At 37.8% G+C, this 27,159-nt stretch overlaps 1 protein-coding gene across 1 annotated transcript in view; it reads right to left on the reverse strand.

The window, feature by feature from the left end:
• Window positions 1–672: 672 nt before the first annotated feature.
• The window catches only part of HADH (hydroxyacyl-CoA dehydrogenase), a 50,592-nt gene continuing 24,105 nt past the window's right edge, over window positions 673–27,159 (reverse strand). The window contains exons 3-8 of the mRNA XM_036763310.1: window positions 25,892–26,049; window positions 20,294–20,420; window positions 14,944–15,033; window positions 13,197–13,269; window positions 3,545–3,661; window positions 673–2,391 (exon numbers count right to left, since the gene is read on the reverse strand). Coding sequence (XP_036619205.1) covers window positions 2,273–2,391; window positions 3,545–3,661; window positions 13,197–13,269; window positions 14,944–15,033; window positions 20,294–20,420; window positions 25,892–26,049 — 684 coding nt within the window. The 3' untranslated portion in view covers window positions 673–2,272. The remainder of the gene's footprint in view (window positions 2,392–3,544; window positions 3,662–13,196; window positions 13,270–14,943; window positions 15,034–20,293; window positions 20,421–25,891; window positions 26,050–27,159) is intronic.

The following is a 27,159-nucleotide window of genomic DNA, read 5'->3' on the forward strand; positions in this document are numbered from 1 at the left end:
TATAGAAGGAAAAAACATGTGATTTGGGTCAAAGGCAGATCTATATCTGGCCACTGGACCCAGATGGCTCTGGAGGATTTAAGTGAAGCTAGTGCCTTTGCATAGCCCTGCCTCACTTAAATCGAATTCACTCGCAAGTCATGGCATCACCTCCCTGATGTCATAGTCCTCTTTGAGAATGAAGGACAAACCACACAACCTCTGACACCATGTTAAATTCTTGAGCTTCAGTTTCCCGTCAAACGAGGGTGTCGTAGAGACATCCTCTACTTTTCTTCTACCTCTACAACTTTGATTTTGTGAATAAAAAACCTACACAGATGGGAATTCTAAGTGTTTGATTCTTCCTTGAACCCAGGCCTTGCATTTATCCTCAGCCAGATGAAAGTCTGCATGATCCCTCCTACACTCTCCCATTTTAGGCAAAGTCTGGGTCTCCAGAGCCTGGCTCTTAGATTCTTAAGCTGCCCTTTCCTGGCCTTCAGGATTCATGAAAAGGCCTTCAGTATCCAGGGCAGGGCACCATATCCTTTGGTGACTAAGCTGAGACAGTCAGACCCAGAAGCCTTCCACTAAATTCCTTTGAAGGGGAGGAAAAAGCACATTCCTCTGCCCAAGGATTGAGCAAAAAGGTCAAGAACCAGCCAGAAAAAAAAAACCAAGAGACCAGAGTTGTTAGACCACATGGTTAACCTTTATTACATGGAAACAGGGGCAGCTATACAGGTGTTTCCTTTGTTTTCTTAGGAAACATTTTATAAAAATGTTCAGAGAAGCCTCAATTTCTTTAGACTGTTCTGAGTGTACATTCATCAAATGATAGACATACATATATATATATATATATACCCATACACACTGCAGATTGATATGTGTGCATATATACATACATATACATAGGCATGTGCTCATTTTAGTTTTGTTTTAGTTGAAAGAATTCTTTTTTTTTGCTAATGTGTGATTATAGAAAAAAAGCTCCCTCACCCTCTCCCATTTTCCTAGCATTGAACTTTTAACCCAATATATAATCCAACAATGACTTTTAGGGAGGAGGGACTAGGCCTGTGGGTTTGGTTTTTTTCCCAGCTTCATCCCAATATTTTATCCTGTCACCTACCACTCTGATTCTAATTCCCAGCTCAGCTGTGTGACCGTGGTCAGTGCACTTAACTTCTCTGGACTCCAGTTTCCCTATTTGTATAATGAAGGAGTTGGGCTAGACAATGCCTAAGATCTTTTCCAATCTTAACATCCCACATCTTTGAAGATACCTTTTCAAACTAATTTCAAATTAAAGGAAGCCTAGATCCCTTTACTCCAAGAAACTGACATTATGATGAATTGATATCATCTTAAGTAATCAGAGATCTCTTTTTATACCATGAAGGAAAAGGAACCTATGAAAATAATAGCCCCATGAAGATTTAGACCAGAATTATTTCCTAAGTCCCAATCCCTACCCTCATGCCATTTCTGGGGGGAAGAAATTTAAGCAGAGTGTTTGTTTTAAAGTACCGAACTGTACTTTTATCATTACTTAAGATTATTATTAAATTTTGTTGGTTTCTATCTCTAACTAAATCCAATCTATATAGTGGTTTCCAAAAGGGTTGGAGGAAAATGTGGATGATCAGGAAAAAGGAGAAAAATGGTACTCATTCTTTATTAAGTGCAATATCATGAGATTATGTTTTTCTTCTGAAAAAGAACTGAATTAAAACCGAAGTTTATATTCTTCAGTGTCTGGTCAGATTGTTTCAAATTTGATGCTAGCAATATGGTGAAACCTCATAAGGCAGGTAAGTTATTATGGCACATAGTCTCCTAAAAGGCTAGGTACACACTGCCACCTGCTGGATCAAAGAGAGCACAGCTCAAATACGTACACACACAGACACACACGACACCAATAATACATGCGTTCTCCAAAGAGGAGAAGACACGAAGAGGTGTCACCTTCTTTACGAGTATATAATTTTACAAGAAAATGAACAGATTCAAAGGCATCATTTGCTCCAAGGCACAAAGGGCATAAAGCTTATAGAAAAACTGAGACAGACTGAAAAAAACCCAATTAGTTCCCAAATAGAGAAATGTGTTATTACATAATGAGTGCAAAATAATCTTCAGACAGATAACAATCAAAATGCACAAAGATCAGAGCAGGCTGGGTGAGGGAACTTCTGCCCAAACAGTATTCCCGCCGGGTTCTTGAGATGGCCAATTGGTGCCTGCTGACAGAGATTTCCTCCCACTCAAGAGACCCAGGGGATCACTTGTGTTTGTAAAAACCTTCTCCTGTCTTCCTGCCGAACTTCTTTTCTTCTACCAATTTATTTAGCAATTGGCTAGGTTGGAATAATGGGTTTTTCGAATCCATTTGATGCCATCCTAATGAGAAGAAAGGAAATCAAAGGCCTACCATTAAAAATTGTCCTTGCTATTACTTTATTATGTTCCTAGAGTGCTGCCTGATATCTGCGATTAAGAAGAAATGGTGCTATTCTGATGTGAAAAGTAAGGACAGTTCTTGGAGTAAGAGCAAAACTTCAGACACTAAGGTGGTTTATACAAATGGGACTGCTGCACCTTAAACTTTCCATAAGAAAATGTCCAGACCAAAAATCTTACCCACAAATCATCCTTATCACTATCCAATGCACTATATAAAGTGAATTATACCTGAAAACCCCCTTCCTCCCTCTCAGTAGAAAGGCGGGGGGAGTACGGGTGCAGAATGCTGTCAGAATCAGCCACCATGTTGGTTACTTTTTCTTTATTTTACTTTCTACTCACAAAGGGGTAAATAAAACAATAAAAATAATGAACCAAACAAAAATAAATAAAAGCAAAAAAAAAGCCAAGCATACCTTAACCTTCCCTCTAGAATTTTTCTATTTAGAACCTTATCTTATTTCCTAATCGTTTTTTTTTTTAGATTTAAGATTTTCTCTTTTATTTGTTGGGCTGTTTCCACCTATCTATCTATCTATCAATATTACAAAGAGTATGTATCTATACTCTTTGGGTTATAAGGAGGCCAGTAGGGAAAGTTTGATTAAAAGGTCTCTCTCACTAATAGATCTATATTTTTCCATCACATATATTCAAAGAACAGAATTTGCTGCTGACAGACAATATGTCATATGCCAGGAGACTCAATCTCCAAGTCCCATATCTAGGCTGTCTCCTCTCCTACATTCTCTCTCTCAGCCCCATCTTGTGGAAATCAGCAGGAATACTCTACGCATGACTACGATGGACCATTTTGCTGGGGTCACTAGATTCACTCCGTAAAAAGGGATGTCTTTTTAAAGGAGAAATGATGGACAACCAAACAAACACTTTCTTCTCTCTTGGCACCTATTAACTTCATTCTCAAGCTGAAACCTGGTAAGAAGAGGAAATGTACTTCAGTAGTACTGATCGCTCAAATAAATCCTTTATCATTTCAGTTTTTTAAAGTCTTTGTTGTTACAGAGTAGGCTATAGCTCACACCTCTTCTGGGGGGAGAAAAAGGAAACTAGTGACTTGACTTCTTACCATCCACAATGAACTTGGTGGTATCTAGACCAACATAGTCCAGGAGTTCAAATGGACCCATGGGGTAACCAGCTCCCATCTTCATGGCTATATCAATATCTTCTTTTGATGCATCCCCTAGAGAAAAAGGTTCATTCTCAATTACTGTCATCTTTCAACCATTCCTACATCCCTTCTACTCTGCTTAGTTAGGGAGGGAAGGGAATAAACATTTACACAGCACCTACTATGTGCCAGGCACTGTGCTAAGCACTCTACAAATATTATCTCATTGGATATTCCTAAGAACCTGCAAGGTAGGTTATTACAATACCTGCAAGGTATGATTATCCTCATTTGACATCTGAGGAAACTGAGGTTAACTCAAGTTAAGCAATTTGCTCAGGGTTACCCAGCTAGTATGTGTCCATTGGAAGTCAGGTCTTCCCAGCGCTCTGTGCACTATGGTACCACTTAGCTGCCGGACGAGTTTTATGCCAGAAGCTAGCTGAGCAAACATCACCTTATACACCTCCATTCCAGAAGCTTCTGATGGCTACCAGCCAAAAGGCACACTAAGATCCTAAAACTATTCCAAGACTTAATACTGGATTTGATGGTACTTCATCTCAATCCATTCTGCACCCCCAATATGTGGTACTAATAGTTTTGATTTGGGAAGGACAGAAAATTGTCCCTTTTCTTTGAACTGGAGTCTGAAAATCATACTTAAATCATACTATTAAGAGGCTATGTGTATGACATAGTTGATAGAAAGCCTGACTCAGAATCTAGGTTCAAATCTTGCCTTTGACATCTTTTGGCTGTAGGAGTCTGGGCAAGGTAACATGTTACTGCCCCCTAGGAGGTACCACCTGCATTGGTAGAGAAAGTTTATTCTTCTGGGGAATTCCCTTTTCCAAAGAAAGTCCCTATCCTTATCCTAGCTGTAATTCCAAGAGTAGCAAATAGAATATAGACATCTGGCAACCTCTCCCAACGCCATGTCATGAATAACAACAACCAAATAATAACTAAAATTCTTGAGATATGACTAAGATATCTGACGGCTCCTGTGCTCTGGCCACTAATGTCAAGTATGTACTAAAACCACAAAACCCACTTACTTTGCAAGGTCTGTACAACAGTAAGGTGCAGAGAAGCTACAAAGCCATCCAGCACTTAGCCTGCTACTGTGCATCAGGCTACAGACCACAGTGAAATTCTGCTACTCCACTCTCCTCCATGGCTGAGAAATAAGGACCCACCACAAACATCAGAACTGGCGTGAACAATGACATCAACAGCAAAACAAGGATGAGTTTCTGGCAGCTAGCCAGTCCACCACTCCTGAGGTAAGTATGGCTTTTCTGCCACATGCTGCCTCTTTAATCTGTACACAGCATGCTGGCTCCCCACACTGGCACCATGGGGTGGTAAAAACATCAAGAAGAGAGACCAAGTCAGCAGCCGCCCAGTGAACTGGGAGGCCAAAGATGCAGATTCTAAATCTTGACTAGAGCAGTAACTAGCTGTGCAGGCCTTGGGGAACCTGACTAGGCCCAAGTTTGAACATCTGCAAAATGAGGGCTTGGTACTAGTTCAGAGATTCTGCACCTGAAGTCCTCAGATTTGTAAAAATGTCCTTTGTAATCCTAAGTATTTTATTTTATGCATTTAAAAACATTATTCTGAGAAGTGGTCCGCAGACCTTGCTAGACTTCCACAGGAATCCATGATATGATTTTTAAAAATCGATTAAGAACCTCTGGGCTAAAATGCTTTCTAGCTCTGAGAGAAAAGGAGGAGGAAGAGAAAAAGGAGGAGAAGGGAGAAGGATGGAGAAGGAGAAAGAGGAGGAGAAGGAAGAAGGAAGAGGAGGATAAGGAAGGGAGGAGGAGAAGGAAGAAGAGGGGGAGGAAGAGGAGGAAGGATGGAGAAACAGGAGAAGGAGGAGGAAGAAGGATAGAGGAAGAGGAGGAGGAGGAGGAGGAAGAAGAAGAAGAAGAAGTAGTAGTAGTAGTAGCAGTAGTAGCAGTAGTAGTAGTAGTAGTAGTAGTAGTAGTAGTAGTAGTAGAAGGGAGAAGGGAACAAATTCTTACGATTTACACTCGGACATACTATCTCTAAAAATGTTTTTAAGTGACAGAATACTGCTGTGAGAATAAAGCTAATAAGGAGTAGATCACCCACATGCTTTATTCGAAAATAGAGTATTTCATTAAAAGAAACTGTCTTTCAAGACAGCGCAAATTGCTTCTCACTCCCTTTGAGGAGTAATTAGGGATATTTGTTGATGGATAAACAGAAATGTTGGTTTGATCTTGGAGGGAAAGTGAAGCAATTGCTTCCAGAAAACAGGGGCAAAAGTTTTGATATTTAAAAAAGATTTTCATAAAAGCAAATGTGCTTTCATCTCTCAGGAAGTGCCAGTTAAAAATGTTTTGTTTCGAAAGTGACATCCTCAGGAGCAGGCAATTGTGAATGGAGTAATTGAAAACAATTATGCTGCTTTTTATCCAGCCGAATTAAAGCATGTTTGCCTTTGAAGCAGACATGATAGTTATCTTCCCAGAACTGGGGGAGGGACAAGTGGGAGGAAGCATTTCATTTCACTCTGGGTGATTTCCCCCCAAGCTGTCTATTTCTCAGGTAGGTAAACTAAGGTTCTTCCCTGTTTTCTTGATCTATAAGGAGTGATTCAAGAAGCTTCTCAAGCCTCAGTGGGCCACTGATAAGATGGTAACATAGCCATGAACAAGGGGTAGACAGAGAGTCCTTAGAACCCCATGGAATGTTCAAGTGGAAAGACCCTTCAATTGGACAAGCATTTATTACCTACTGTATGCTGGGGACACAAAGCCAAAAGCAATCCCTCCATGAGCTTAAGTTCTACTGGAGGGACACAGAAGAGTGCAATGTATATTGAATTACTTTGTAGTAATTTCATGTGGGAAAGAACATTGGCAACTAGGGATGGAGGGAGATCAGGAAAAGCCTCATGAAGCAGGTGGTGCCTGAGCTGGGCATGAAAGGAAGCAAAGGCTAATGAGAGGCAGTGTGTCTGACATGGGAAACCACCTATGCAAAGGCTAAAAAGTGGGAAATGAGAATAGTATCAGAAATTTATAGGAAAAAAACAGGCTCTTGACCTTTTTTGTATAATGGACACTTCTGGCAGTCTGTTAAAGCCTTTTTCAGATTGTTTCTAAATATATAAATAAAAATGCATTAGGATTACAAAGGAAATCAGATTTATTGAAATAAAGATGTATTTTTCCCCTAAGTTCATGGATCCCTGAAATCTACCCATGAATTTTCTTGTTAAGAACCCCCGATATTAGAGCTTTTAAGGGCAGTAAAGTACTTTACATACTTTATCTCATCTGATTCTTTAAGCTTTGTGAGATATCCATCATTATCATTATCACTATCATCATCACCACCATCATCATTATTGTACCATGTTCCAGAAACTCGTAGAGGTTAACTGACTTACATGATTGGCAAGTATGTGAGGTGAGATGCAAACTCAGGTTTTCTAGATTCCAAATATATCACTGTATCCTCTATACCACAAGTGATCACTGTGTATGGGGAGTAGTTAGCATTAAAATGGGAGTGCTTGAAATGGAGTAATAAGAAACAAGACTAGAAAGAAAGGTGAAAGCCAGATGACAGGTAATCTTCCCAGAACTAGGGGAGGGACAAGTGGGAGGAAGCATTTCATTTCATTCTGGGTGATTTTGCCCCAAGCTGTCTATTTCTCAGGTAGGTAAACTAAGGATCTTCCCTATTTTCTTGATCCAGAAGGAGTGATTCAAGAAGTTTCTCAAGCCCCAGTGGGCCACTGATAAGATGATAACATATCTAACATTCTCTAAACTTTGTGGGATACCCACCATTATCATTATCACGAGCATCATCATCATTATTGTACCATTTTCCAGATGAGAAAACTGAGATTATAGAAGGTCTTTAGCGCAAAGGTAAAGTTTTTGTAGCCTGGAGATATTGAAGATATCTGAGTAGCTGGGCAACATGGTCAGGTCTGTGTTTTAGCAATGTCCACTTGGAAGCTGTGGAGGATGGTTTGGAAAGGGAAGAGGCTGGAAGCAGGGAGACCAATTAGGAGTTTACTGCCACAGTCCAGGTGAAAGGTGATAAAGACTTGACATAAATAGAGGAGAGGTTATGTGAGTAGAGAGAACGGGATGTTAATGACAGATGGTATGAAGGCTGCAGTGTTACAACTTGTTAAATGTTTAGATTTGCGGGGTGAGGGAAAGGAAAGGATCAGGAGGACACCAAGATAACAAGCCTAGGTGACTGGAGAGATGGTGGTGCTCTCAACAGAAAGAGGGAAATCTGGAGGAGGAATGGGTTGAGGGAAATAAGAGCTCTTTCCCAGATAAACAGAATTTGAGCTGCTTATAACCGCTATGCATGGATATGAAGGTAGTTGACAGAGAGATAACTGAACTCATGGGAGTTAAAGAAATTACTAGGGAAGAGTATACAGACTGAATAGAATAGGACTCAGGACAGGGCCATGGAGGAAAGGTACATAGGAGGAGGATGATGATTAAAGAAAAGGAAAGGGGGAGAGGAAAAAGAAAGGAGTCTGGAAGAAATTAGGTTTTGACCAAAACTCATACCACACACCACAACAAGCCCTAAATTGAAATGATGTAAATATGAAAGGTTATGTAGTTGTTTTTTTAATTAGAAATGGAGGGGAAGAGACACAATTTCACAATTACAGCTAACAGAAGGGACAATGCTTAATGTTTTAAACAATGGATAGAGGTTATCACAGAGATAAAAGGGACAGTTTCAATTATATAAAACTGAAAAGGTTTTGCACAAGTAAAATGAATGGAATAAAAACTATAAGGGAAACAGTTAAGGGACAGAGGGGAAGAGGAGAGGAATCTTTATAGGAAATTTCTTTGGCAAAGGCAAAGATATCCAAGATATCTAGGGAACCGCTACAAGTATAAAAGAATAAAAGACATCCCCTAATAGATAAGTTAGCAAAGTATAATTCTCAAAAGAAGAAAAGCAAGCTATCAACAACCATATGAAAAAGAGTTCAAATAATGAAAGAAATACAAATTACTAGTAGGGGAACCTCAGCTTTCCCTTCTCAGATTTGATAAATCTAATCATAAAATAAATAAGAAGTCAAGAGATGTTAGATATGACAGACCTGTGCAGAAAATTGAATGGGAATAGAAAAGATTATACCTTTTTTTTTCAGTTGTACATGGCACCTTCACAAAAACTGATCATGGCATAAAAACCTCACAACCAAATGCAGAAAAGCAAAAATATTAAATGCATTCCTTTCAGATCATAATGCAATTAAAATTACATTTAATAAAAGGCTACGGAAGCATAGAATAAAAGCTAATTGGAAACTAAATAATCTAATCTTAAAGAATGAGTGGGTCAAAGAACAAATCATAGAAACAACCAATAATTTCATTAGAGAGAATGACAACATTCAAAATTTGTGGGATGTACAATGTATATCTCTAAATGCATATGTCAATAAAAGAGAAAGATCAGAGCAATTAATTGGACATGCAATTTTAAAAATTAGAAAAATAGCAAATTAAAAATTCCCAATTAAAACCAAAATGAAAATCCTGAAAATTAAAAGAGAAATTAATAAAACTGAAAGTAAAGAAACATTGAACTAATAAATAAACCTAGGAACTTGTTTTATGGGAGGGGAAAACCAATGAAATCAATAAACCATTGGGTAATTTGATTCTAAAAAGAAAAAAACAAATTACTAGTATCAAAAATGAAAAGGGTAAATGAATGAAACCAATGAAAATTAAATTAAAGAAATTATTAGCAGTTATTTTGTCCAATTAAATGCCAGTAAAACTGGCAATCTAAGTGAAACAGGTAAATATTAATAAAAATATATAAAGTGCCAAGATACTCATCTTGAAGAAGAGGAAGTAGAATACTTAAATAACTCTATCTCAAAAAAAGAAATTGAACAAGCTCTCAGTGGGCTCCCTAAGAAAAAATCCCCATGACCAGATGGATTCACAAGTGAATACTAAACATTTAAGGAATCCTAGTTCTATAAAAACTATTTGAAAAAATAGATAAAGGAGTCCTATCAAATTCCTTTTATGACACAAATATGGTTTTGATACCTAAACCAGGGAGAGCAAAAGAAAACTATAGACCAATTTCTTTAATGAATACTGATAGACAAATTTTAAATAAGAGATTACACCATATAGCACAAAGATCATACACCATACCAGGTGGGATTTATACCAGAAATATTAGGAAAACTCAGCATAATTGATCATATCAATAATAATAACAATCAAAATCATATTACATCAACAGATGCAGAAAAAAGACTTTGACAAAATACAACACCAAGTCCTAGTAAAAAAAAAATACTAAAAAGAATAGGAAGCAATGGAACTTTTCTCAAAATGATAAGTAGTACTTATCTAAAGCCAAGAACAAGAAGTATCTGTAATGGGAATAAATAAACTTAAAGCCTTTCCAATAAGATTGGGAGTGAAACAAGGATGTCTGTTATCACTAGTGTTATTCAATATTGTATTAAAAATGCTAGCTACAACAATAAGACAAGAAATTGAAATTGAAGGAAAAAAATAGGCAATAAGGGAACAAAACTCTCATTTTTTGCAGATGATATACTTACTTTGCAGATGGTATACCCAGAGAAACCTAATAAAAGCCAGTTAAAACAATCAACAACAACAGCAAAGTGGCAGGATATAAAATAAACCCATATAAATCTATAAATAAACCCATTTCTATATGCTACCTACAAAATCCAGTGGGGAGAGATAGAAAGAGAAATTCCATTTTAAATGCAGACAATAGAAAATACCTGGGAATCTATCTGCCAAGACAAACCTAGGAAATATAAGAACACAATTACAAAACACGCTTCACACAAATAAAGACATCTAAATGATTGGAGAATTATTAATTGCTCATGGGTGGGCCGAGGCAATATAATAAAAATGACAATTTAACCTAAGTTCTACTAAGTTATTTAGTGCCATGCTAATCTAACTACGAAAGAATAGTCTTATAGAGCTAGAAAAAAGTAACAAAATGCATCTGGAAGAACAAAAGGTCAAGAACATCAAGGACATACTAATGGAAAAAATGTGAAGGAAGATGGTCTAGCAATTCCAGATTTCAAACTATACATTCAAAGCAGTAATCACCAAAACCAATCTGATACTGGTTAAGAAATAGAGTGGTGGATCACTGGAATAGATTAGCTACAAAATACACAGTAGCATATGACCATAGCAACCTGTTGTTTGATAAACCCAAAGATCCAAGCACTCAGCATGTGACAAATATTGCTGGGAAAACTGGAAAACAGTTTGGCAGAAACTAGGCATCAACCAACATCCCACACTGTATAATAAGGTAAGGTAAAAAAAGGATAAAAGATTTGGACATAAAGGGTGATATCATAAGCAAATTAGGGGAGCATGGAAAAATGTACCTGTCAAATCTATCGATAAGGGAAGAGTTTATGACCAAACAAGAGAAAGAGGAGATCACAGGAAGTAAAAGAGATGATTTTGGTTACATGAAATTAAAAAGCTTTTGAACAAACAAAACTAATGCAGTCAAAATTAGAAGGAAAACAGGAAAGTGGGGGAAAAAATTTGCAACTAATTTCTCTAATAAAGGTCTCATTTCTCAAATATATAAAGAACTGAGCCAAATTGTAAAAATAAGAGCCATTCCCCTGGTGATAAACGGTCAAATGATATGAACAGGTAGTTTTCTGAAGAAACAAAAACTATCAATAGTCACGTAAAAATGCTCCAAATCACTACTGATTAGAGAAATGCAAATTAAGACATCCCTAAGATATCATCTCATATCTATCGGATTGGCTAACAGGACAGAAAAAAGAAAAAAATGGCAAATGGTGAAGAGGATGTGGAAAAACTGGGACATTAATGTACTGCTGGTGGAGTAGTGAACTAGTCCAACTATTCTGGAGAAAAATTTGCAACTATGCTCAAAGGGTTATAAAATTGTGCATACCCTTTGACCCAGTATTACCACTACTAGGTCTGTATCCTAAAATCATTAAGGAAAAAGGAAAAAGACCTATGAGTACAAAATAATTTAAAGCAGATCTTCTTTGTGGGGGCAAACATTTGGAAATAGAGGGGATGCCCATCAATTGGGGAATGGATGAACAAGTTGTATATGATTGTAATGGAATACACTTGTACTATCAGAAATGACAAGCAGGATGGTTTCAGAAAAATCTGAGAAGACCTATATGAATTGATGCAAAGCGAAATAAGCAGAACCAGAAGAACACTGTACACAGTAGCAGCAATACTGTAAGGATGATCACAGACTTAACTATTATAATTCAATGACAATTTTGAAGTACTTATGCTATCCACCTCCAGGGAGAAAACTGATGAACTCTGAATGCAGATTGAAGCATACTTTAAAAAAAATTTCCATATATATTTTGAATCCTCTCTTATGTTCTGCTGTGTACATGACATTTTTTTCTTTTCTTATTTTATATTTAAGTTTTAATATTTATTTTAATTTATTTTAATAATAAATAATAAAAATATTTTAATATTTAATTTTATTTCTTTTATTTCTTTTATTTATATATTTTATCATCTATTTGTGTTTTAGTATTTATGTTTAGTATTTAAATTTAGTATTTACTATGTTTAGCATTTAGAATTTAGTTAATTTAGTATTTGGTATTTAATTTAGTATTTAGTATTAATTTAACAATTTAATAGTTAAGTCTATAATGTTTCTTTTTCTTTTTCTTATTATCTATGTTTTAGTATTTAGTATTAGTATTTGTTTAGTATTTAAATTTAGTATGTTTAGTGTTTAGGATTTAGTTAATTTAGTATTTAGTATTAATTAAATAATTTAGTATTTAGTATCATACTAAATACTTAGTATGAAATACTAAATGTCTAAAATAAAAAGATTTAAAAATGAAATTTTAAAATTTTTTTATTTTTATTTTATTTGGTTTGGAATTATGCTCTGCCTGACTTCATATGTATAATCTCAATCAAAGTGCTTGCCTTCTCAAAGAGTAAGGAAGGGTGGGAGGGAAAGAATTTGGAACTCTAAAGTTTAAAAAAATAGTTAAAATTTTCTTACATGTAATTGGAAAATATTTAGTGAAATAAATAAAAATAATTCTTAATAGTTTATGTTTATTTTGATCAAGGTGAAGATAAGAATTGAAACAGGAGGAGGAGAAAATGGGTATGAGGAAAAGGTTTGAGAGGAGTGAGGCAGAGGGAGACGTTACGGTCAGCATGAGAAATCTTGGTGTTCGGGATCACAGAGATCACTTAGGATCACTTAGGAATACACCAAAGCCCTTTGTGTGGAATGAATGTGGAGGCTATGGGAGTTTAGAATGTCATCTAATCCAGTCCCTTACTGTCACAGACAGGGAAATGGATGCCCACAGAGTTTCAATGACTCCACGAAGGTCAGTGACTCCCAGTGCAGGGCATACTGTCATTAGCCTCCCAAGACAAACACTAAGAATGACTCCAAGAATGCAGTCCCACATGTAGTGTGGCCTCTTGCAAAATAAAGGGTAGAAAATTACCTCTTTCATGCATCCTGATTGCTTCCATAAGATACGGCACAAGGAGACGGTTTACAACAAATCCAGGGCTATCCTGTTTTATGGGGGGAAAGAAAGAAAGAAAAAGAGTGTCAGATAATCACAATGCTTTGTCAATAAAAAACTTAAAAGCTCTGATAAAATATAAAATTTTGATAAAGGATAATAAAAGATAAAAGGTAAAAGATAATCACATTGCCTTTTTGTTAATGGTGGAAGGACAGATTATCTGGTTTTTCTTCTCAATACATACTGTTGAAAATTTACTTCAAATTCCACATCATTTTAATGACCCACAGACGCATCCAACCAAATACCATGGTGATTTAAAAATGAAAGCCCAAAACCAATTTACAGGTGGTGAAACAGCCACAGAGATAGTGTGATTTCATGAAGCTAGAGAACAGACATGGAATTTTCTGATCTCTCCATTAGAGAAAGTGCTCACAGGGGCAGTTTTCCAACTTAGCTAAGACTTTTTTTTACACACCTTAATGTTTATGGCACAATCTACCCCTCTGCATCATGGGCTGGGGACAGGCTTTGGGGCAGTGAAGAGACACTGAATAAAGTATCTGAATAAAAGCCTTTGTAAAATTCTTTCTCAGAATAGTCTTTTAGCCTCCAGAGAAGAGAACAAAAATCTAGCCATCTTGACCACATGAAGTAGTGGTAGAATTCTGGACCAGCAAATAATCCCAATCTTTTTTCTAGAAATAAACATTGCCCTGTGTGCCACTTCTCTGGAGCTGGGGGGGGAGGGGCAACAGGGGAAGGGGGAGTTGGTCACTCTTCTATTAAACTTCTCATAAGGCTGGTTTTAGGTGTGGGCCTGACACTGAACCCCTGTGAGTTCAGGCTTCCTCAACTATAAAATGAGGTTAATACTTGTATTATTCACCTCACAGGGTTGCTATGAGGAAAACACATCACATATCTTGAAGTACTATATAGATATGAAGGCTTTTTTTTCTTTTCCTTGGAGGCGATAGTTGGGGTAGGGGGTAAGAGAAGGGTGATTTGGGCAAGACCTATGATGTCATTGGGAACTTCTGGTGAGGATCTCCCACCCTCACCCCCACGCAAATTGATAACAACATACACATCTATCTACCAGTATTTGCTAAAAAGATTTAAATAATGCTTGAAGGGTAGGGGTGGCACCAGAACATTAAAATACCAAAAAACAACTTACTGATGCTCTTTTTTTATAAAAGGGAAAACATGTCAATTTCTTGTTGGTCCAAAAATTTCAGTTAATAAGAACTGTCCACTTCCACCAGACTGAATCTAATTCATACAACTGTGATTTGAAGTGACTTATCTGTGGCAGAGGGAGAGGGGAAAAAATGAGAGAGAGAAAGATAGAGACAGAGAGAGAGACGAAAGGAGGAAAAAGAAGTATAAAGAAAGAAAATGTGAAAGAAAGAAAGGAAGAAAGAAGAATGAAAGAAGGAAGGAGGAAAGGAGAAAGAAAGGAAAAAGGAAGAAAGGAGAAAAACTGAAGGAAGGGAAGGAAAAAGGGGAAGGGGGAAAGAGAAGGAGAAGGGGGAGAGGAAAGGGAAAAGGAAAAAGGGGGAAAGGAAAGGGGAAGGAGAATGTGAGTATTTTTCTAATCATATCTAATCACTAACAGATCTCTTTTTCAACCCAGAAAATGGCAAATGCTCCAAGGGAGGAGAGCTAAAATTCCTAAAATTCTGGATTCTCCAAACTAACTCTAGCTTACCTTGCAAGTTACTGGATTCTTTCCCAAAGCTTTGCTGAAGTCCATGAGAGATTCAAATGTTTTCTGACTGGTCATTGGTGTCTTGATGACCTGGTAATGCAAAGCATAAAATGGTAATGGCCTGAAAGCTGTTCGAATAGAGATATTAATAGGACAAAATGAGGTAATGATCAATTAACAATGGTCCACAAAACACTGTAAAAGCAAGGGCAGAACTAGTATGCATATGTCATTGCTCCAAGGCTAAGCCTAATAGCAGGGCTCTGCTGTATAAAGTAATGAAGTGGTAAAAAGAGCCACAGATTTAGGATGATGGAACCTGTGCTCAAATCCCAGCTCTACCAGTAAGACCTTAACTCACCTAACCTCCCTGAGATTTGATTTCCTCATCTGTAAAATAGAGAATCTCTAAGGCTCTTTGGTTACTCTCTTCGTAAACATTCTTGATACCTCAGCATGCCATTTTAGACCGCCTCTACCTTTCCTCTCTTGGCTTCCATATTTCACTCTCACGAGTCTCTCTACTTAGTTCTCTAACAAATCTTTCCCCATCTCCCATTCTTCCTAATATTCCTCCTCTTCCTCCTTAAATAATGGTGCTCTCTCTTTCACCCACCAAAGGTTCTCTCTTTTCTGCTCTCTTTTCTCTCTATTCTCTTCTGGTGAGCTCATCTACTCCCAAGGTTTAAATAATCACCTCTGGGAATGAGACTTGTGAATCTCTATCTCCACCCTGAGCTCTGTCCAGAGCTCCAACTCTGTATCTACAATCGCCTGCTCCAGCTGGAGGAAGCTTCAAACTCAACACATCCACAACAGAATTCCCCTTCCCCCACAAAACCCTTCCCCCCTCTTCCTACATTCTCAATGCCTATTAATCACAGAAGGTATGGTGAAAATCATCTAATCCAAACCTTTCATTTTACACAAGGCAACTGATAATCACAGAGATGAGCGATTTGTCCAAAGTCACACATCTAAGAAGCAGCAAAGCTGAAATTGGAACCCAGATTTGTCTCTAAATAAGAACTCTTCACCCTAGCCCACACTGCTTCTTACCAGCCCACCCAATCACCCTTTTCCTCCCAGCAAACAACATCCAATTCAATTTCCAAATCCTATTGATTCTGAATCCTGATAGTAACTCTTGTATCTTGTTACCTTCTTTTCATTCCTACTATATATGACCAAATGGGTCCATGCCCTCCTTTTTTCTCACCTAAACTACTGTCTTCAGTCTTCTAGATTCAGTCCATCCCCCACACCCAGGTAATCTTCCTAAGGTAATAACTACTTTAATGCTTATCACTCCCTTATTAAAAAAAAAACAAACCTTCCATGGCTCCCCATTTCTTAGCTAACAAAAGGTAAAACCCTGAATTCTGGCTTTCAAAGTTCTGTGCAATCCGGCTCTATTCCAACTTTCCAACCTTATTGCATACTCTTTTTCATATACTCTATTGGCAACTCAAATCAACTCTCCATGCCTTGGTTTCTCTACCTATAAAATGGGTATAATGGTGCTTGGCACATCTTTTCCTCAGAGAGGTGTTGTATAATTTAATGACTTAATGTCTGTAAAGGGCTTTGAGATCCTTGGATGAAAGGTGCTATATAAACATAGAGTATTATTATAAATCATGTTTTAATGTGATCATGGATTAGTTAAAAGCATGGGGTGTGGTAGTATGACTAAAAACAGGCTAAAGTAACACCTGGAGGGAGATGGAAAAGAAAGGAGGGGAGAAAGAAGAATTAGAGTCCATGTTGGAGATATCAAATATTGGAAAGAAATCCCAAGAGACTATATTCTAAAAAAATAAAAATTTCTTATCTCAGTCATATCTGATTAAAGAAACAGTTAGGACAATGAAGCTGGTAGTTGCTAACAGGTCTGAAATTTATGGAATAACTTCTTCACTCAATGTTTGGTCAAAGACCCACGAGAGAAGAAAGTGATCTGGGGGAGGAGGCCTGGGGCCTAGTGTTTTGTAAAGAATCATTATATTTTTAGTTGTATTGGAAAGGTTGGCAAAGAAGAAAGGTAAGGCATGTGGTCCCCACCTAAAGGGGCAGCAAAATAGTTTTGAGATGGTCCTCTTACTTTCTGTGTTCAACAGCCAAAGGAAGCTATGTATAAATGATAGCTAAAGTTCAAAACTAGCTAATGTGAGCATTAATGTAGGATTAGTCATTGAAATAACATGGAGGAAAGAGTTTCTGAATATTTTCAGGATAATGTCAACTTCAGTCACACAGTTAACACAGGCACTATCTTGCTAAAGAAAAAATGGACATTATTGTAGACATCAACATCAGCCAAGTTTGGACTGATAATTTACATAATATACATGTTGTATGTAACACACAAACACCTAAATACATTTTCCTAAAACACATTTTAACATTTTCCCCAATAAAAAACGGAATTGATGGTCCCGGTTCAACATATCAGGAAGGTGCCCAAGTATAGCTTCAGAAAGAGTGATTGTTTCATAAAATCAGAAACTGGAAGTAGAAGAGGCCTTGGAGATTTTGGAGCCCAAGGGTTCTTAACCTCTCATGTGTCATGGTCCCTTTGGTCCGTTCTCAGAAAAATGTTTTAAAATAAATGAACTAAAATATAGATGATTACCAAGGAAACCAAACACATTCAAAAAGTCAGAGTGAAGGGGGACTATATGGAAAAGGTACCAGAAGTGTGAATTTAGAAGCAAAGATACAGGATGAGCTCAAGAGAGGCTAAGTGAGAAGGGAACAGTGATCATTTCAAAAAACGAAAAATGCCCCAGACACCAATGTTCTTTCCCAGGAAAAGCCATGTCACGAGTCTCCACGGCTTCCCTTGGCTCCCATCATCCTGGATGTGGGATGTCTTCCCCCACACTTCGCATGGCAATAACTCCTCAACCATGGAATAAATACTATTTTAATAGCTGCTACTCCTCAGACACTATTATTAGTCCTTGTAAAAGGCAAGTTGCTACATTTTTAGGTGTAAATTGTCCATTGTGAATGCATCTCCCTTTAAAACAGAGTCTCTAAGCAAATGAACAGAAGCAACACAGCAAATGATTAGGCATCATTGTGGACATCCCTCCCTGGCCATTTGTTCCCAAACACCTTTGGCCTAGGGTGAGAAAGTTCAAAGCCACAACAGCTATTTTTAATAGTGCTCTTCACAATTATATGAGATCACAGATCTATGGTTGTAAGGGACTTACAGGTCATGGAGTGCATATCCATCACTGTACAGATGGGACTTGTCACAAATAGTAAAAAGCAGGGACAGGACTGGAACTCAGCTCAAGTTCAGCACTCATTATTTGGATTTTTTCTACTGGATGATTATATTAGTGTGAATTTCTCACACTTGGAAAAGTCCAAATAAATTCACACCAAGAGTGGTGGAGATGGGAGTACAATTTGCTTGTCCTCTAAGCCAGCTTGGTCCAGTAAGATTGTCATGTGCTAGATCTGGGTGGAACTGAACCCCTCTGGAGTATCATCAAACAAGGGGATTGTTTCTTTTCCTTTTTTACATTTAATTTTTATTTTTTTCTCAATTACATGTAAAACAAAAATTTTAACATTTTCAAAAAATTTTGAGTTCCAAATTCTCTCCCTCCCTTCCCTTTCCCCTCCTAGAGAAGGCAAGCAATTTGATATGGAGTATATATGTACAGTCCTGCAAAACATTTCCACATTAGCCACACTGCAAATGAAAATACAAACCAAAAAAACTCAACAATAATAAAGTAAAAAAAAAGTATATTTCTAATCATACATGTGTAGCCTGTATCAGATTGCTTGCTGTCTTGAGGAGGAGGGAAGGAGGAAGAAAATAATTTGGAACTCAAAATCTTACAAAAGTGAATGTCTTTGCATGTAATTGGAAAAAATAAAATACTATTGGGTGGGAGGCAAAAGTATATTTCAATCTATATTCAGATGCCATCAGTTCTTTCTTTGGAGGTGGATAGCATTTTTCATCATATGTCCTTCAGGATTATCTTAGATCATAGTATTGCTGAGAATAGCTAAGTCATTCGTAGTTTATCATTATACAATATCGTTACTGTGCACAATGGTCTCCCGGTTCTGCTCACTTCACTTTGCATCAGTTCGTATAAGTCTTCCCAGGTTTTTCTGAAACCATCCTGCTCATCATTTCTTATAGCACAATAGTGTTCCATCACAATCATATACCACTACTTCTTCAGCCATTCTGAGCTGATGGGCACCCTCTCAATTTCCAATTCTTTGCCACCACAAAAAAAAAGCTGCTATAAATATTTTTGTACATATAGGTCCTATTCCTTTGATATCTTTGGGGTATAGACCTAGTAGTGGTACTGTTGGGTCAAAGGGTGTATATATATCTATATCTATCTATATATATATATATACATACACACACACACACATAGTATGAGAGCAATTTGGAACTCTAATACTATGTGTGTGTGTGTATATATATAAATATAAATATATATATAAATATAAATATAAATAAATATATAAATATAAATATATATATATATATATAGTATTATAGTCTTTTGAGCAGAGTTCCAAATTGCTCTCCAGAATGACTGGATCAGTTCACAACTCCATCAACAATGCATGAGTGCCCCTATTTTCCCACATCCCTTCTAACATTTGTCATTTTTCCTTTGTCATAGTAGCCAGTCTGATAGGTATGAGGTGATATCTCAGAGCTGTTTTAATTTGCATTTCTTTAATCAACAATGATTTAGAGCATTTTTCATGACTGTTGATTTCTTCTTCTGAAAATGCCTGTTCATATCTTTTAACCATTTATCAACTGGGGAATACTAGCATTCTTATAAATTTGACTCAGTTTTCTTTATATTTGAGAAATCAGGGCTTTATCAGAGAAAATTGCCATATAATAAAAATTATCTATTTTATATCCCATAATGCTATCTTGTTTGGTCACGAATTCTTCAAGGGGACTGTTTTTCACTAGTTGCCTTCTTCAACCTTTGGGCTAGACTATGTGAGTAATACTACTCACAATCCTACAAACAAACATGGTAGCTCATCAGTTGACCAGCAGCAAAATCTTCTATGCTACTGTTGTAAGCAGAAGACTCATGAAGTTAAGGCTCAGTTATCTCTGTGGTTCTCTTCTTCATTCATTCTCTTTCTTCTCTTATCTGTATCCTCCCTCACCCCTCTCTTCTTCCCACTTTTTCTTCTCCCTCCTTTGAAAAGATAGGCTTTCCAAGAGATGGAAACATCACATCCGAACACAAGAATAAACCAGCACAAGTCAAGAGTAACAACCAAGCAAATGCATATGCTTATATATACAAATACGAACCTCTACCAGCTTCATCATGGGCACAGGGTTGAAGAAATGGAGCCCCCCAAATCGGTCTTGCCTAGTGGTAGAATTGGCTAAGTCTGTGATTTGCAAAGAGGAAGTATTGCTGGCAAAGATCGTGTGTCTGCAAAGACAAAAAAATATAAGATGTCCAAGTGATTTTACATCATTGGCAATGACTAGGACTTAGGTCTTAAGTACACCACACCAGGCAGATACTGACTCTAGGTATCAGCTAATCTGTCCCCTATGGGAAAAAGAAAGAGAAGAAAAAGTGTACTCCCCCAGCAACATATCATACAATCTCTGGTTTGGATTTAAATTAAGTCAATCTATGATTTAAAGGGAAGCTTGTCCCCTTATCACTCTGTTGCATCTCATAATTCACATGGAATAGAGGGTAAAAATTCTCTTGTACTGTGTATGGTTTAACAACAACAAAAAAAAACAGAATTACAAGGATAAATGGATATGTTATCTAACTATCCCAAACAAATTCAGTAATAAAAAAGGGAAAAAAATTCAGTAAAACCTGGTAAAAATGGGATTTTTTTTAAAAAGTAAAAGCAACCTAGAAACTATTTTACTATATCCTGATAAAGTCATCAACACGGTCAAGTCAACAAGCATTTATTAAGCACTTACCATGCACCAGAAATCATGCTAAGAGCTGGGATACAAAGAAAGATAAAAAGTCTCTACTTTCAACATGAAAACAAACAAGATAAGTTCAAAGTAATGAAGAGAAGAAAGGCTTTAGGATTTAGGGATATCATTAAATACTTCTTGTAGAAAGTAGAATTTGGGGTGGGACTTAAAGGAAGCCAGGAGACAGAGGAGAGGAGGGGAGGATTCTAGGCAGGGAGACAAAGCAGTGAACACATACTAAGTAGAAGACAAAGACATCAATGTCACTGGATCATAGAGAACGGAAGGGAGTAAGGTATGAAACAACTGGAAAGGTGGGAAGAGCTTTAAAAGCCCATTGAACAGATTAAAACCACTTAGTTTCATAAGATCACATAGCTAGAGTTGTAAGGAGCCTGGGAGACCACCCCGTCTAATCCCGTCGTTTCACGGTGAAGGAATCCAGGGATGTTATATAATCTTCCCACGGTCACACAGATAGTGACAGAGCTGAGATTTCAACATCAGACCCCCTACCTCCCAATCCAGTATCCCTTCTCCTGTACGTTCCTACCTAGAAACTTATTATTTTCATTTTTCAAAAGGACGTCTCACCTACAAAATGATGGTGAGCTTTCCCTATGTCTTCGTTGTGGTTGAGTTGTTTCAGTCATGTCCAACTCTTCGAGACCCCATTTGCGGTTTTCTTAGCAAAGATACTGAAGTAATTTGTCATTTCTTTCTCCAGATCATTTTATAGATGAGGAAACTGAGGTAAATGGGGCTAAGTGTCTTGCCCAGGGTCATATAGTTAGTGTCTGAAGCCATACTTGAACTCAGGTCTTCCTGATTCCAGGCTGGGCCCCATTACACCACCTAGCTGCCCCATCTCTTCCCAAGACTACTTAAAGAATCCCCAGGGCCATTTCGCCATTTCTAATCATCCTGATCCATATCTGCCCACTGTACCCAGATCGTTCCAGAGGAGAGAGTGAGGCTGGTGACCTTGCACAGTCCTCCCTCACTTAAATCCAACTCACCTGCAAGTCATGGCATTACCTCCCTGATGTCATGGTCCTCTTCGATAATAAAGGACAAACCACACAAGAAAGGAAGACTTGTATAGTTATATAAGTCTGTTAAGGACATCGACTCAGAATAATCATTTATTTAAAACAAACTTCCATCCAGGAAACTCTGATTTAAACATTACGCCTTTTTTTCCCAAAATAATTTTTGAATATAAATTATCTCCCTTTTTGCAATACGGTTCAGAAAAAAATTTCCAATTAAATTTTGGGGAAAACAGAATAAGACTGTGGATCAGGACGCATTGCTCACAATAATCTCCCTCCAACACCACCCCCCACCCCTGAAAGATTAATACAAAATGTAACATTTGAAGGCTGGAATACAAGTACTAATGGAGAAATGAAAAAACTTCCTCTTTTAAAGAAATCCAAATATAGTTTCTTGTTCCTATTGTGCCACCTTGTGGAAAAATAGGCAATGAGCAAGTCTAGAAGAGGCAGGCTGACTATACCTGATGAGCCCAGGTCACTGGAAAGAGGATGAGAATCACAGGCTCGGCCTCAAGGAGGCAGCCATGGTTCATCTGAAATCTACAGGAAAAACAACCCATTCCACTGGGGCAGAATCATTCAATCACTAAAAGGACAATGGACTAGAAAAAAAAGTACCAGAAGATATGGTTGCCCTAGGAATTATCGAAGCATATAAAGGAAAAGCTTAAGCTCAAGTAAGCTGAAGGAATAGAGCATTTCATTTGGTTCTCATGATAATGCTGAGAGTTAGATGCTATGATTGTCTGCGTTTTATAACTGAGGAAACTGAGGCAGACATCAGGGTTATACAGCTAGTAAAGTTGTATTTGAACTCAGGTCCTCCTCACTCCAAGACTAGTTAGCCACCCCTAAGAAGGGCCCCAACAGGTAAGCCCATGTGGTTCTTTCCCTACCTTCCTTCCAAATGATAACAGGTTCTTGGATTGGTGAGGGTAAGAAACTTCAGTTATCTGTGAACTAGCCACTATTTATACCTGGTGTCAGGCAGCACACTAGTGATTATGCATGCCATCAACAACTATCTTTGTACTATAGATTTTATATGATTGCAGCCTTCAAGAGGGTGCTCCTTAAAGCCTGTGGTTTCCATAGCAAAGAAACTTAAGAAAACAAAATAAAATGAGAAGGAACACTAATTTTAGAATCACAGAGCTAAAAGGAACACTTGGAGGTCTTCTAGACCAGTCCCTCTCATTTTGCAGATAAGGGAGATGAAATGAGATCACCCAGAAGGATGAAGTGAGAGACATCTTCAATTTCTAACGGTAACAAAACATTTTGACATCTACACTAACTCGAATGGAAGAGATGCTACTGCTGCTGATGACCCATTGGTTTCCCTCCTTGTTTTCATCTTAAAGATGGATAGAGCTGAACAAATAGTCCATTGTGTAGCTGATTCAAGACAATCAGGGGATAGGGACTCATCCTGTGATTCCACTTAACTCCTACATGAGGAAATTCCCCTCTACCAGTGCAGGATAGCACTTTTCCTGCAACACAGTCTTAGATAGTTGTTCAGAGCACTAAAAATTTAAAGGCCTTGCCCAAGGTCAGAGGTGGGACTTGAACCCGGGTCTGCCCAGTGTTGAGGCCAAACCTCTATCCTTTAAATTATATTGCTTCTGTTGTTGTCCTTCGTTCTCGAAGAGGACCAAAATGACATCCCTATGACATCCCTAGTCAAGTTTCAGTGTGTCCAACTGTGGCTGATCAGACCAATACGAGCTCGGAATGCTCCACCACAGGTTGGGCACAAATAGTCGGTGTGAACATTTGGGGTGGATACTCCAATTCCAAAGTTCGTAAGAGAGACCTTGGGAGTGTCCTTGCATCACTACTTCTGACCACCATGTGAAAGCTTGCCCTGTGTGAGTTCTCCATAAAAGTCTTTTTGGCAAGTGTACGTTTTGCATTCTGTCAACACTGACATTGCTTCTGTAACAATAAAAAGCCATATCTAATCCAAAATGGACTCCTCACTGTTTTCTGACTTTGATCCATGTTTTCCTGCCTCCTTCCTTTGTTTCTTCCAAGAATTCCTTCTTACTACCATTTCCATCTGTTGAATCCTATCCATCCTATCTTGCACTGAAGCATTTCACAAGAAGTATTTCCTTCTCTGTCACCTCTTCCACAGAAGCCTTCCTGATGCCCTTCCTGATTGACGAAGTGGGAGCCCTTTGTTTGAACCACTCTAATGGCATATAGTGGTAATAATTTGGAGTCAGAAGACCTGGATTTGAATCTGGGATCTGCTACTTGCTCACATTCTGACTGGGCAAGTCCTATAACCTTTCTGAGTGTTAGTTCCTTCTTTTTTTTCAAACTTTAAGATTTTTTATTTTTAGTTTACAACACTTGGTTCTACATAATTTTGAGTTCCAGATTTTCTTCCTCCCCTCCCCCACCAAGACAGCATGGAATCTGATATATCTTCTACATATTAACTTCACATTGAACTTATTTACACAATAGTCAAGTTGTAAAGAAGAATTATGACCAATGGAATGAATCAAGGTAGAGTAGCCTGGTGTAAACAGTTGTGAACATAAAGATTGGCATGTCTATTTAGAACTAGGCTGATGGGATACAGGAAGATTTCATTTTTGGCACATAGCGATATTTCCTAGGGCACATTGGTTTCTTAGTCTTTCTCTCTTTGTTTGGCATAACCAAAAAAAAAAAAAACCAACCCAAAAAAAAGAACAGAAGAGGAAAAAAAAAGGGAAAAAAAAAAGACAAGCATAAAGTGTGCCTCAATCTGCATTCAGACTCCATAGTTCTTTCTCTGGATGTAGATAGCATTCTCCATCGTGAGTCCTTTGGAGTGTTAGTTCTTTTGTATGCAAACTACACTCACAGGACTGACAGAAGGAAATCATTTTATAAAAAAGTTTACAAACATGAACTATCATTATCAATACCTCAATGGATTGAGAATTCTTGAGAAGTAAATTGTCTTACTCAACTTTGTATCCCCTACGATAGGAGGTAGGAAGGGGCAGATAGATGCCTTGAATGCACACAGTAAAAGACTCAATACTGAATGTATTCAACAATTCAGTTTGAGAAGTATTTATTAAGCACCTACCACAAGCTAGGCAGCACACTGGGCACTAGGGAAACAAAACAAAAATAAAACAGTCCCTGACCTAAAGAACCTTCTATTATAAAACAAATTTCACAGGCAAAGAAGACTAACAGGAGGAAAATATGGGAAAGGCCTCTTGTAGGAGGTGGGATGTGAGCTATGTATTGAAGAAAGCTAGGAATTTTAGCTAATTCTAGCTAAAGAGGAGAAGCCCTCAAGGGTGATGGACTATGAAGGCACAGAGAAGGTGTTAGAACATATGTATAATAACTATGCCAATTCGGCTGGAAGTGGAACACACAAGGGGGGATAATAGGTATGTGCCCAAAAGAGAGGTTGGCATCAGATTTTGAAGGCTTTTAGATGCCAGAAGAGGAGATTATATTTTATCCTAAAAGCAACAGGAAGACACCCAGGCAGGAGAGGGAAATGGTCAGATCTGTGATTTAGGAATACCATTTTAGTAGCTCTGAGGAGAATGGACTGGAAAAGGGACGGACTATATACAGGTTTTTTGTAGACTATTTGCAGACTATTACCATAATCAAAGCGAGAGGTGCTGAGGGCCTAAGCCTCTGGTGACTGTTCATATAGTAAAAAGGACAGATAGGAGAGATGTTGTGAAAAGCAGAAGACTCAACAGGACTTTGCAACTGACTGGATATGAGGGACTGAGATAAAGAAAATTGAGTCTGACTACAAGGAAGAGAAACTGGATGCCAGAAAATAGGACAGTTGACAGAAAGAAGGAAGTTAGGAAAAGGACCATATGGGAGCCTGCATACGTACTCTGCTGCAAACTTGTCCAGCCTCTGGAAAAGCTCATTTTTCACTTTCAGGTTCTCCACGATGGCTTCTATCACCAAGTCAGTGCTATGGACCACAGAAGCAGCATCTGTGCTCAAAGATATGTTGCTCAAGGTCTTCTTAATAAATTCATCACCAGCCTAATGAGTGTGGAGGAGAGAGGAGAAAAGAAATCACACGTTTCATTTGAAAATATTTCTTAATATTTGCCAAAGTGAGAAAGACCAAGAAACCAATGTGCCCCAGGAAATATCGCTATGTGCCAAAAATGAAATCCTCCTATATCCCACCAGCCTAGTTCTAAATAGACACGCCGATCCTTATGTTCACAACTGTTTACCCCAGGCTACTCTACTAAGGAGTCAATGCCAGTTGTTCAAGTACTCAGAATCAGTAACACCACATTCTTTGGTATCATTCTTTCTAGCCCAATAATTCTTTTTATTCTTATTTTCAAGGCAAGCCTGTAGCTCAGTTCTCTAAGAAGGGCTTGAATTTAGACTGGTGCTTTCCATTAGTCTAAAAAGGTGATACTATCTATTTTATCCCAGCACAAAATACATTACAAGAGAAAAATTAAGCTAGGGGAAAGGGAAAGGCAGCTAGATGGTTCAGGAGATAGAGCTCTGGGCTTGGAGTCAGGAACACCTGAGTTCAAATCTGGCCTCAGAAATTTACTAGCTATGTGGCCTTGGGCAAGTCACTTAACCTCTGTTTGTCTAGGAGGAGCTAGGTGGCTCAGTGGATCGAATGTTAGGCCTGGAGTTAGGGAGACTTGAGCTCAAATCCAGCCTCAGACACTCACTAGCTGTGTGACCCTGAGCAAGTCACTGTTTGCCTCAATCCACTGGAGAGGGGAATGGTAAACCAATCCAGTGTCTTTGCCAAGGAAAACCCTATGGATAGTATGGTCCACAGGGTCATGAAGAGTCAGACACTGAAAAACAATAAGGGTGGGGGGGGGGCAGGATGAGGAAACTGGATAGTCTCACAAAGGCTTTGTCAAATTCAAATGTTTCCTTTATTTTCCATTAAGTATTATCTGATTTTACAGCTTATTTATATATTTATAATAGCATATTTATATTATATGTATTACATTTATATATAATATATTTATAGCTTATTCTTCTAGACTTCACTTAGGGAAAAGTGTGCCCATTTGGAAACCCATTTGAAGTCTATTTCTATAATCAAAGAACCTAAATTCTAGGTAATGACTGTATATATCTATATGGAGAGAAATAGAT

The sequence above is a fragment of the Trichosurus vulpecula genome, chromosome 6 (genome assembly GCF_011100635.1).
Source record: "Trichosurus vulpecula isolate mTriVul1 chromosome 6, mTriVul1.pri, whole genome shotgun sequence".
NCBI classification, from domain to species: Eukaryota; Metazoa; Chordata; class Mammalia; order Diprotodontia; family Phalangeridae; genus Trichosurus; species Trichosurus vulpecula.